Raw genomic sequence first — 12,446 nt, forward strand, 5'->3', positions numbered from 1 at the left:
TTCTGTTGTAAGTGCAGGACTTGGCCCTTGTACTTGTTGAATTTTATTTGATTGATAAGTTCACCCTGGATCCTAGACATACCCTCTAGAATGACTGCAACTACACCCAAACTGGTGTCCTCTGCAAATTTGCTAAGCATGCACGTCATCATCCAGATCATTTTTATTGTTTAATATAATCACTGGACCAATAACAGACCCCTGAGAAAAGCCACTTGACACATCCTCCCAATTAAACACTGAACCTTGATGACTACTCCTTGAACACAACGATCCAACCAGTTATGTACTAACCTTACAGTACCGTCATCTACTCCGTTATTATTTTAGCATATTCATGAGAATGTTGTGGGTGATGGTCTCTAAAGCCTTGCTAAAGTCAAGGTATATCACATGTCCCTGTAGTGGGACCTGGCCCTCAGGGGTGGGACACCCTCTGGTGCCCAAGTGACTTTGGCCCCACTCCAGCTCCTTTGACTACCTTGCCTTTTGACGTCACATGCAATATCTTGATGGAACTTACAGTGTTTAGGAAGGTTGCCCACAGTCCCAGAGTGAGCCTCAGTTTATCTTAGCCAGCTGGTACTTCCCCTGCCCAGCTGGCCCTAGTCTTGCCCCTCAGGCACTAAATTGTGGCTCTCCTGGCTCAACCAGTGGCTCAGGGAACAAGTTGCCTTAAGGGGACTCCAACCTCCCCTGCAGACATTACCATGCCTTACAGGTGTTACTTTGGGTTCCATCCACTGGGTACCCTGGCCCTGTCTGTCACGGTCCACTCAGCCTGCTGGGACCCTGGCTCTGGCAAGACTCTTGCTTCTTGCTGGGCCCCTCGTTTAGCTTCTGCCCCTTTTGGGCTTCAGCCCATTTCAACAAGCTTTAGTCCTCTTAGCCTACGCCTGTTCAGGTTTCAGCTCTTCCCTGGCTTTAACCTCACTATCATGGCCTTAACCCTCCTGGCCTTGGCCTAACTCCATCAGCTGCCTGGGCCCCTGGTTCCAAGATGGCTGCTGTTGCTCCATATCAGCCCTCAGTATTCTGGGTTCCTGAACCCAGGCCAAGCCGCCTTCACTATGTGTGGCCTTAGCCCTCCCAGCCTTGGCCTAACTCATAGCTCTGTACCAGTCTGGGTATCTCTGGAACTCAGACCCCAGGCTAGGCTGCTATCAAGATGGAAGCCAGGCATCCCTCTGTGGCTTCTATCCTCCCCTTCAGCCACAACCTGGTCCTTTGGTCAACCTTAAATGCAACATAAATACAAGCAAAACACCTCCAAACAAAAGTGCAGCACAATGCTGAGTTAAAGCCATACTTCCTCCTCCCTTAGCACTCTCCTTCATGCCCTCCCAGGTAGCTTGGGTGTCTGCCAGTCTGTCTCCTGCACCCCCTCTCCTCCGGAGCTCCTTTCTCTGTAACACGCGGAGCCAGACTGCCCATCTGGGTTCAGGCACTGGGCTTATCTATCCCAAGCCCAACCACTTCCTTTCAGAGAATCATAGAAAATTAGGGTTGGAATGTCAGGAGGTCATCTAGTCCAAGCCCCTGCTCAAAGCAGGACCATCCTTAACTAGATCATCCCAGCCAAGGCTTTGTCTACCCAAGTCTTAAAAACTTCTAAGGATGGAGATTCCACAACCTCTTTGGTTAACTTGTGCCAGTGGTTTGCCACCCTCCTAGTGAGAAAGTTTTTCCTAATATCTAATCTAAATTTCCCTTACTGCAACTTGAGACCATTTCTCCTTCTCCTGTTATCTGCCAGCACTGACAATAGTCTAGCTCCATCTGCTTTGGAACCACCCTTCAGGTAGCTGAAAGCTGCTATTAAGCCCCCTCTCAGTCTTCTCTTCTCCAAACTAAATAAACCCAGTTCCCTCAGCCTCTCCTAGGAAGACATGTTCCCCAGGCCCTCTAACCATTTTAACTGCCCTCTGCTGAACTCTCTCCAATTTACCTACATCCTTTCTGTAGTGGGGGGCCCAAACCTGGACATAGGACTCCAGATGTGGCTTCACCAGTGCCAAATAGAGGGGAAGAACTTCTTCCCTCCGTCTCCTGACAGCGCTCCTACTAAGGCAGCCCAGTATGTTGCTAGCCTCTTTTGCAACAATGCCAAACTGTTGGCTCATATTCAGTTTATTGTCCACTGTAACCCCCAGGTCCTTTTCTGCAGAGCTGCTGCCCAGCTAGTTGGCCCCCAGCCTGTACCGGTACATGGGATTGTTCCATCCTAAGTGCAGGGCTTTGCACTTCTCCTTATTGAGCTTCGTGAGATTTCTTTCGGTCCAATCCTCCAATTTGTCTAGGTCTCTCTGAACCCTCCAGCATATCTACTACTCTGCCCAGCTTGGTGTGCAGCAGCAGGAGTGGCGTGCAGCAGCAGGAGCTCCTCCCCTTGACCCCCTCCCCCCCTGTGCCCCCAGATGAGCTGTGGCTCTGTCCTGTGCCCACCCAGCCCTGTCTGGGCAATGCTTGCCTCAGCCCCTGCCAGGCTGTGCTCATTGCTGCCTCCTCGCTGTCAGGCTGTGCTCCTCTCTAAGCTGTCATGCTGTGCTCCTCACTTCCTACATGCTGCTCTGCAGCTGTGTGCATGCACGGGCATTTATCAGCCAAATTATTAGCCACATCTGGCCAATTTCTGATACAATCAATTTTCTTTATATTGTTCCCAATCCAATATTGGACCAATGTATCGGTGTGTCTCTAAGTATCACAGTAGAAAATCAAGTTTGTTAGATATGACTTACTCTTGGTTAATCATGCTGGCTATTACTGATTACCTTGTTCTCCTCTGGGTGCTTTGAAATAAATTCCTTGAGGACCTGCTTCATGATCTGTCCAGGTACTGAGTTCAGACTAACTGCTCTGTAATTCCTTGCAATCTCCATCTTCCCTTTCTTAAAAATGGGCACTATATTTGTTCTTTTCCAATTATCTGGGCCCTCACCTGGCTTCCACATATTCAAGAAGATTATAGTCAACAGCTCTGAAAGTACCTTAGACAATTTCTTCATCACTCTAGAGCGCATCCCGTCTGGCTCTGCTGACTTGAAAGCATCTAACTTCTCTAAGTAATCCCTAACCTGTGTTTCCACTACTTAGGCTGTTTGTTGCCTTCCTAATCTTTGCTTGTCATCTGGTAGCAGATTTATTCACGAACACTAAAGTAAAAAAGGCATTAAATACTTCAGCCTTCTGTATATCATTCGTCACTAGATTGCATTCTTCATTCCATAAGAGACCTACAGTTCCTTTGATCTTCCTCTTACACTAACAGAGGTGTAGAATCCCTTTCTGTTGCCTTTTATAGCCCTTGCCACTTTCATCTCAAATCGTGCCTCAGCCTTCCTCGTTTTCTCCCTGCATGCCACTGTGATACTTTTATACCCTTCCCTGGTAATATAATTAAGTTCCATTTATATCAGTGATTCTCAACCATGGTGCTGTGACACTCTGGGGTTCCTTGAAATCCTATCAAGGGTACTGCAGTAGCACATAACATTAGGACTGTTAGATATGCAAACATGATTCACAAGATAAGCCCAGAGATTTCAAACAGGAATCCAGTGTTAAAAACACTGAGTTGCAGTCTTTGAGTTCTTTGCAATAGAGGGATTGTCTTATTATTTTTCTGTAGTTAAAAAATGAATGAAAAACACAAGTTATCAATTTCCGAGTGGTGCCTTACGCCTAAGGAGGGGTACCTTGATCCTACAAAGTCTGAGTACTGATCTACATGCACAGGGCTATGCAGCCAGAAACAGAATTCCTACTTGTGTGCAAGTGCCAAAAATGTCAAATAGATTAGGGGTGTCAAAGAAATGGCCTGTGGAACTCTATCATCCAGTTCCTGCTACTGCCTGTGGGTCTTGAAGTTGACTCACAGGCAGCAAGTATTGTCCATTCCAGCCACTCTGAGACCATGTGTCTGCTCCATGCCAGATCTAATACACATCCTGAAGTGGTGCTGGAGCAGCCAGTGTGGTCCCAGAGTAGACGGTGCACTCCTGGAGTGGGCAGCATGGATTGTGTGGCCCCAGAGCAGCTGGTGCAGTTCCAGACCACCCAGCATGGACACTGCAGTGCATGCAGTGCCTGCCCCAGCCGATCCAGGACACAGTGCTGGATGTGAAATGGAGTGGATCTGTGCTGAAACAGGTGCTGTGTGCGGCATGGTCCCAGAGTGGCTGGGGCAGGTGTGGCATGCAGCATTGTCCTGGAACAGATGCTGCATGTGGTGCTGCCCTGGACTGGACACTTTGGGACATGCATGGCACATGGCATTTGCTCCAGGGCACATACTCAATCCAACATTGGGGGGCCAATCTGTGGGCCTGATGGGGCCCCTGAAGCCAGATTAGTTTGACACCACTGATATAGATGACTAAATCTAGACACTTAAATGACCAGAAAAGTAACAGAATGCCACTCATATTGTTCTACAGGGAAAGAGGCAGGCCAGCCTACTGTTTCCTTCCTTTGGAAAGGTCCTTCAGCTCCTCCTGAGCTCATGGCCAAATAACACATTTTAGTTTAAAGCAAACTATCCTACAAATTCAATTCTTGCAAGCTTTCAAGTGGAATAAAATTATTGCACAGTTGGATTTCAGTGAAAAACATACCTTTTCTTCCATAAAACATTTCACAATAATCAGTTTCTGAAACATGCTCAGCCTTGTGTCCCAGGGACCTTTTGTTAAGCCTTCCTTTTTTTCTTCTTCAACTTGGCCTGAATGATATGAAAGCTCAGAATCATAGCCTTCCCAAGCTTCTGGGTTAATGTGAATATCAAGGCACCCTAAAAATGACAGAGTTATTAGCAGTGTCATTAATTTATAACTCACCATGAAGAAATAGTTCACAATATTAAGATATTGAAGATGAAAAATTTAAAAGGCAGCAGCTTAATTATTCATACTTTTGGCCTCAAATCCCTTTGCACACAGTCATGGTGACTGTGTGCCCTGTTACAGGACTGTCTTGGACTATAAGATTTATAGGACTGGACTGAGGCAGAGATACTGTAAGCCCAATGTCTAGAGTTTCCACTCCTGAGGTCACACAATGATGTCAGGCCCTGAGCTTTAATTTTTTTTAAAAAAGGATGGAGAGAGAGAGAGAGAAAGAGAGAGACAGAGAAAGAGAGAGAGGGAGAGATTTCTCTTCCTTGTGATTACAAGAAAAACTTGAAAAGGTAACCTGACTGCAAGTGCTCATCAGATCATCTGACCTGTTGGCCCTGCCAGTGTACATGTATGTCAGTGGAATGCTATGGTAGCTGCAGTCAACCCATGCAACATTGTCTACCATCACTGAGAACAGTCTAGCTCCATCTTCTTTGGAACCACCCTTCAGATGGTTGAAGGCTGTTATTATACATTTCATTTGTAGAGACAACATGTCCCTTTGTTACTGCATATGCCTTGCTGGGAGAGAGGGAGAGAGATTGAGAGGACTCCAGCTGCCTTCTCTGCTGCTCCTGAAGGGAGGAGACTCTTTCCTGCTCCTCTGAGAAGGAAAAATCTAAAATCTATGTCTGCTGCTCCCAGAAGGGAGACTGTGCTGCCCACCCCCACCAAAGCAGATAGGAACATTTACTCCCTACCTCCTCCTCATCCCCACTGCCATCTTGAAGCTTTGGAAGAGAAGGAGACCTCCTCTCCATACAACCCAATGAGGCATGATGGCAAACCCCCTCCAAATCGGTAAGGGCAGGAATGAGAGCAATGGGGAAAAAAAGCAGTTATACAAAAGGAGAAAAGGCATTATACCAATAACAAGCGTGTTAGAAGTTTGACTAAGTTACTTCTGAAGGAGTCACTATTGATGATGTTGTTAAAAAAAGATTAGATAAAATACAAGCAGAAACCATGTAGAAGATAGTCTTTGAAAGAAAAGCATGGGGTAAAGGAACAGGCCTTTCTAAGAGACATTCTTAATTTTTTATCAAATTACCTATTTTAATGAAAATGTGCCTGGAAAGTATTTCCTTTTGAAGGCCTTTAAAACATGGGAGCATTTCCTCTAAGTCACAGCACATATACCACATGGTGTCTTCAAGCCAGGGAACATTAGGCTTAGATGGCCGTTCCTGTTGGACAGATAAAAGGCTCAGTGAAAATATATAAGACAAAAAAGGAAACATAAAAATTAAAAAAATATGAAGACATTTTACTATTCAATGCAAGACAGCTGCAAAATAATCAATTTAATAATTACTCCATTCAGAAAAGCATTCAAACATATGCTTACATATTAATGTTACATATTAATGTAAAAGCTACCCCCTAGTGCTTTTTTCAGGATATCAGTTAAGCACACACTCAACTTTATGCATATTTTATGTCCCATTGATAGGCATGACTGACAGCCTTTAGCATAAAATACTGCGCTGAATAAGAATGCTTTCCTGGACTGGGCCAATAAGTGAAAAATACCTAAAAAAAATTATCTCAAATATTTTCTAAGAATTAGCTGTTTTGCAAGTTGGAAGAATATGTCACCAGTCACACAGACAGCTTCCTCTCACTATCTACTCATCGCTTTTTTCAATCAAAAATCTAGAATGATTTAGAGTTTTGTTTGTCATAAATCTGCGCGAAGCGCACCTTGTCTAAGCCAGCAGCTCCGCGGAGGAAAAAATTCCATTCTGCATCTGTAAGTTCCTCCCTCTGTCGCATGATTTCAATACACAGCATAAAGCTGTAGATGAGTTTGTGTTCCTCAAAAAGGCCCCGAGATACATTTATGTAAGTTGCATACAGAGTCTGATTGAGCAGTATTGCTAGGCGCTGCTGCAGATTATCATTCTTTTCAGATGTCTCAATGGTTGTATTAAATAACTGCAGAGGAAAAAATAATAGCTTAGATGAGTTGGTTATTAATAGTTAATAATGGGTGTACTTTAAGTAATTCACACAACTGACTAGAAATGTAGTTCTCAAACCTGTTCATATTGTATGCTACTTTTTAAGCCGGCAGTTCTCTTATAGGCTGTGTTTAGTCTCAACCTTCCATTAATTTCACATTTCTACAACAGCAGTAATTCATGGAATTATGAAGCGAACAAGAGGATAAGCTGTACGAGCCTATTATGTTCTGATTTTGCACTGTACTATGCTCCGATTTTGCTATGACATGGAATTATTCACTACTATGATACACAAGGTGCTGTGGACTGCAGGGAAATGCTCTGCAGGATACCAGTGTTCTGCATCCCACTATGGCAGAACCATCAAACCAGAAAAATAAGTTAAAGAGTTGCATCCTTTTATGGCCATCATGCTCAATAAATGAGTATGAAAATAACAAGATCTGGGTTCTTCTGAAGATTTCTAGTGTGACCTTTAAAAATTGTTTATATCAAATATTATAAAACTTGGTTACTTAAGTGCCAAATCAAAAAGTGATCTGCTTACTGCTCAGCAGTAAGTTAAGTCTGTTGACTTCAGTGGCAACAATAGCATTCGAAAAAATAGTCAGCTTTTCTTTAAACTAGTAAATGTACCACATTTAACAAAATCCATGATGACTCTGAATTTAAGACAAAAGACCATAGGAGGCAAGTGCAGGGAAACACGGCAGCTCTGGCTGCGACTGTGGCTCTGGCTCTGACATGCCAGGGCCAGACCCACAGCAGCCACCTGCCCCCTCATCATCTTGTACTCAAATCAAAGACAAGGGGACTTTTTTCCCCATGTTAAATTGGGGAAAGAATTTTGTCTTGGATACAAATAAATATGCCGATATATGCCTAAAATCAGTATTTGGTACAATGCTTGGGAGTTTTGTAACTACTAATTTTCTAACCATATCATAATCAAATGAGAAACAATGGATTTTCTCTCAATGTAATAAATCACCATCACCTTAGTTAGTTTGGTTTATGCTTATTACACTATTACCAGAGGTTTATGACACACCCTCCTTTTGGAATAGGGGCCTAATATTTTTGCTGCCAGTGTTTCAGATAGTGATTGTAAAATCATATCTGTACACATCCATTTAATTGTTTTATGCTTATCTTAGTAATAATGTTTACCTATAAGAAAAATTAAACCAACCTGCTTAAAATATTTTAAGGAAAATTGATACATAGGATCTATCTCTGACAAGCTGGCAATTACAAAGTACATGACAGATCCACGAGTGGCAACAGGGCGGTATTTTTCACGTGCTGCATTTATCTTCTCCTCAGTTGTTTCTGCTTCTTGCAGTCTTGATTTAATGGCACCAGAGGTAACCTGGAACAAATGTTTTCAAAGGTATTTGAGAAACATATTTCTGAAAATGAGGGCTGGAAACACTATAACAGCACTAGTGGTTGCATGAACTCCAAAAACATGTGAATGTCACTTCATACCATTCCATAAAAGTTCTCCATACCTCTTTTTAATCTGCTGCAAGTAGGAAGCTCTGGGTCCAGGAATGTCTCTGTCTATAATGCCAGACACTATATACTTTTGGGGAAAATAATGGTACCTTTGATAGTTTACAGTATTTAAACCAATCAGTGGTACTGAACTGCATTTTGTGAATTTTGATGATGAACAGTATGAGTTTACACCCAAGAACAGGAAACAGGTTTTTAGCATAAGTACTACTTCTGGAGAACAGGAAACTCTGAGACTTTCTACGTTAAAAATTCTGAGTAAAAAAAACCCCAAAGTAAAAATGTGTTTAGAATATCTGAAAAATAACTAAAGATTATCGCTGTACACAAGCCAAGACAACATCATTATTCTGAGTGGTTTTGGGGATTTAGAGGGAATGGGAAACAAAGGGCTTGCTTAAATTTATGTTGGAATAATAGTCTAAATGCTGAATACTTAAAATTAAGACCAGATGCTAAGCTTAGTATTTGCACACACCTGTAAAAATCTGTCCCAAAATTCTAAATGCAAATAACAAGTAACTGCAGGGTCTGATTCTCTGGCTTTTACTTGTGTCAGCTTAATTTATTAACTTTTGAGAGATTCACCACTGTCCTGTTGGTCTCAGTCCTGACCTACAAAGACCGCTTTTAAGAACAAAATGGTAGTTCATTCTGGGCACACCTACACATTCATTAATGTGCCATAATTATGGTGCCTTAAGTTTAGTACCTGTAATTACAGGTACTAAAGTTAATGCACCATAATCAGCACTACTGCACATTAGTGCCTGTGCACATTTTTTTTGTGATGCTAAATAAGGTACGGTAGACTAATTTTACTGGGCATTATTATGGGTTTTGCCAGTCATGCTAATACACAGTAGAATTAGTCTACTGTGCTTGAAGCATCTTGTATAGACATGTCCACTGAATGGCTCATTCCATACCAAGCTGAGATTGCCATTAGGCCAGATTCCCATTTGGCCAGAATCTGTAGCCCTATCTTTGTTGGTGGGCATTTAGATGTGTATTCTACTAACCCCAGGGAAATAAAATACAAGCCAGCATGAGCACATGTGACAGAATGTAGCCTCATTGACCAAAATGAAACCACTGAATAATTATTACGATGAAAATTTAAATAAAACAAAAGCATGGGTCAGATTTAGAGTAGCTACCAGTCCATGTTAGCTTTTATCAACACCTCCCACACAGTTAAACATCTATTCCCTGGAAGAAACTGTGGTATTTTGTATACCAATCTGTGCAAATTTTGGCAAATGCTGACTTTTTAAATGCCAGCTACAGTAGCAGAAGACTTTTTATACGAGCAACAAGCAAGCAAGGACTTTTGGAGGGGGTGTATACTAGAGATGTGCAAAGTGGGCCCTATTTGATTCAAATTTGGATTTGGCCCAAATCAGGGAAAGTGATTCAATTCATTGATTTAGATCACTGTCCCTGATTGTATTCTGCCAAATCTGAATCTGGAAATTCGATGCTGATTTGGAGAATCAGCAATTCCGACACAGACACAGCTTTAAACGTTTTTTCTACATACCTTGAGGCAGCAGGTGCGGTTCGTGATCGCTGCAATGCTGGGCTGCCTGAAGTATCCCACAGGAGTGTGGGGGGTCCTCCACATGCTTGGCGGTGAACCCAGAAGTGGACTGGAAGTACTTACAGTCCACTTCCAGGTCTACCAGGGAATGCGCTGCCCCCCCCAATGGCAATCAGCCACAGGGGGACCCCAGGTGTCAGACCCAGGACGCACTAGTCGCTGAGCCGGGGAGGCGTAGGGGGAACCCCCAGTGCAATCCCCAGCAGACCCAAAAGTGGACCAGAAGTGCTTCCGGTCCACTTCTGGGTCTGCTGCCGAGTGCGCTGAGAAGCCCCCCATGCTTCTGTGGAACACTCCATGCACCCAGCACTGCAGCACTCACAAGCCCCTGCTACCTAGAGGTATGTAAAAGGAACATTTAAAGCCTTGTCTATGTCCAAATTACTGAATCTTTCCAAATCTCTCCGAATCAATTCGAAGGGTTCCAGTTTAATTTGGAGAGGGTCGTCTGATTTGAATCAGATTTGGAGATTTGGCCACCAAATTGGGCCGAATCTCCACTGAATCAAATCAGGACTGAAGTTTCGCACAGCCCTAGTATATGCTGCCTCTCTCATCCACAATACTGAAATGTTTTCAAAACATTAACAAAATCCATTGATTGGAAATGAATGAAAGTAATTAATTTGGACTTTCAAAATGGGGTTATATTGGGACTTGTGACCCCCTAAGCTAGTCTAACTGTATTAAATAGATCTGGGTTTTAAAAGGTCAGTCTGTTATTCCAATCTGTAGAAGTAAATCTATAAAGAGGAAATATAAATGTGACAATCCATTCCCTCTGGAACTTTCTATACAGTTAGATAAGTCATTTTTAAATTGCAACAAGGCATTGTAATTATGTCTCCTGCCTTTGATTCCTGCAGTGTGTTGATGAGTTCTTCATTGTCCAATATGTTTCCCTGAGAAGTAAACAACATTTTCAGAATTTTGTCTTCAATGGCCTTCAGTTGATTTTTATCAGAATTGATTCGTACAATGAGCTGGGTTCTTTGATTCTCAAGATCAGGTTTCTCCAGTCGCACAACGTCACTAGGAAAAAAAGTTCAAGTTTTTGATTGACAGCTCTTCCACCTCTCTTGCTCTTGCCTTCTTTTTGTTTCCTACTGCAGTCTATTCTCATAAACCTTTCCAAACAGCCTAGGATCAGATCCTGACCAGCAATTCCAGTGGTACAAAGGGACAGGCCAGATTCCCAGCTGACAGGACACTGTGGATTCGCATGACATAGCATACAACTCTGGGTGGAGTATGTTACTGGGCAGGCTGTGGGTGAAAACAGTATGTAATTCCCATTCACACAGGACAACTTATAGAAGCCCTGACACTACTCTAAGTACAGGTTAGCTGGACTGAGGGATCTAGTGTTCTGATGTGAAAAGTGTGTGCATCCCTTAAGTTTGTAGGGGAAGATAAAGCTATTACAATAGCAAAGGTGGAAGATAGCAATAGACTTATCTAACTTGTTTGTAAGTAGGAAAATTCTGCAATAGAAGTTAAAACATCATTTTTTGTTAACTCTTCACCATGATACTTTCTGTTCTAAGAATGAAGCAAATGCCTTGGTTTGTGTTAGCTTTGGGAGGTAAACATTGTTTAACATTGTTCGAGAAAATTATTCTGGCACACATCCAGGAGGGGCCAGCAGGGGACTGCATGCTTAGGGGCAACCAACATGGGTTCATCAGTGGCAGGTCCTGTCAGACCAACCTAGTGGCCTTTTACGATCTGATCACCAGATCATTAGATGCAGGGGTAGCAGTGGACATAGTCTTCCTGGACTTCCGGAAGGCTTATGACACTGTCTCTCACCCCATTCTCATTAAGAAAATGGGAGGCTGTGGCGTAGACACCCACACAGTCAAATGGGTTGCCAACTGGCTGGAGGGCCGCACCCAGAGGGTGGTAGTGGATGGGTCCTTCTCAACTCGGAAGGACGTGGGCAGTGGGGTCCCGCAGGGCTTGGTCCTCGGGCCCGCACTGTTCAACATCTTCATCAGTGATTTGGACGAGGGGGTGAAAAGCACCTGTTCAAATTTGCTGATGACACTAAGATGTGGGGGGACGTGGGGACATTAGAAGGAAGAAGCAGGCTACAACCAGACCTAGACAGGTTACAAGGGTGGGTGGATGAGAATAGGATGGGTTTCAACACAGACAAGTGCAAGGTGATGCACCTGGGGAGGAACAACCGGCACCATACCTACAGGTTAGGGAACTCCCCCCTTGTCAGCACGGAGGCGGAAAAGGACCCTGGAGTCATCATTGACTCCAAGATGAACATGGGTCAGCAGTGTGGGGATGCAGTCAGGAAGGCCAACCGTACCTTGTCCTGCATCCACAGATGCATCTCGAGCAGGTCCAGAGAGGTGATCCTCCCACTTTATGCGGCACTGGTCAGGCCGCAGTTGGAGTACTGCGTCCAGTTCTGGGCGCCGCACTTCAAGAGGGATGTGG

The 12,446-nt window shown here is 43.6% G+C and overlaps 1 protein-coding gene across 1 annotated transcript in view; it reads right to left on the reverse strand.

Moving 5' to 3' along the window:
• Positions 1–12,446, reverse strand: part of DNAH6 (dynein axonemal heavy chain 6) — a 204,400-nt gene that overhangs the window by 92,434 nt on the left and 99,520 nt on the right. Inside the window, exons 21-25 of the mRNA XM_019518206.1 lie at positions 10,841–11,021; positions 8,058–8,237; positions 6,603–6,836; positions 5,950–6,085; positions 4,617–4,792 (exon numbers count right to left, since the gene is read on the reverse strand). Of these exons, the coding sequence (XP_019373751.1) occupies positions 4,617–4,792; positions 5,950–6,085; positions 6,603–6,836; positions 8,058–8,237; positions 10,841–11,021 (907 nt within the window). The remainder of the gene's footprint in view (positions 1–4,616; positions 4,793–5,949; positions 6,086–6,602; positions 6,837–8,057; positions 8,238–10,840; positions 11,022–12,446) is intronic.

This window comes from Gavialis gangeticus, unplaced genomic scaffold (genome assembly GCF_001723915.1).
Source record: "Gavialis gangeticus isolate Ggan-Ray unplaced genomic scaffold, GavGan_comp1, whole genome shotgun sequence".
Taxonomy (NCBI): Eukaryota; Metazoa; Chordata; order Crocodylia; family Gavialidae; genus Gavialis; species Gavialis gangeticus.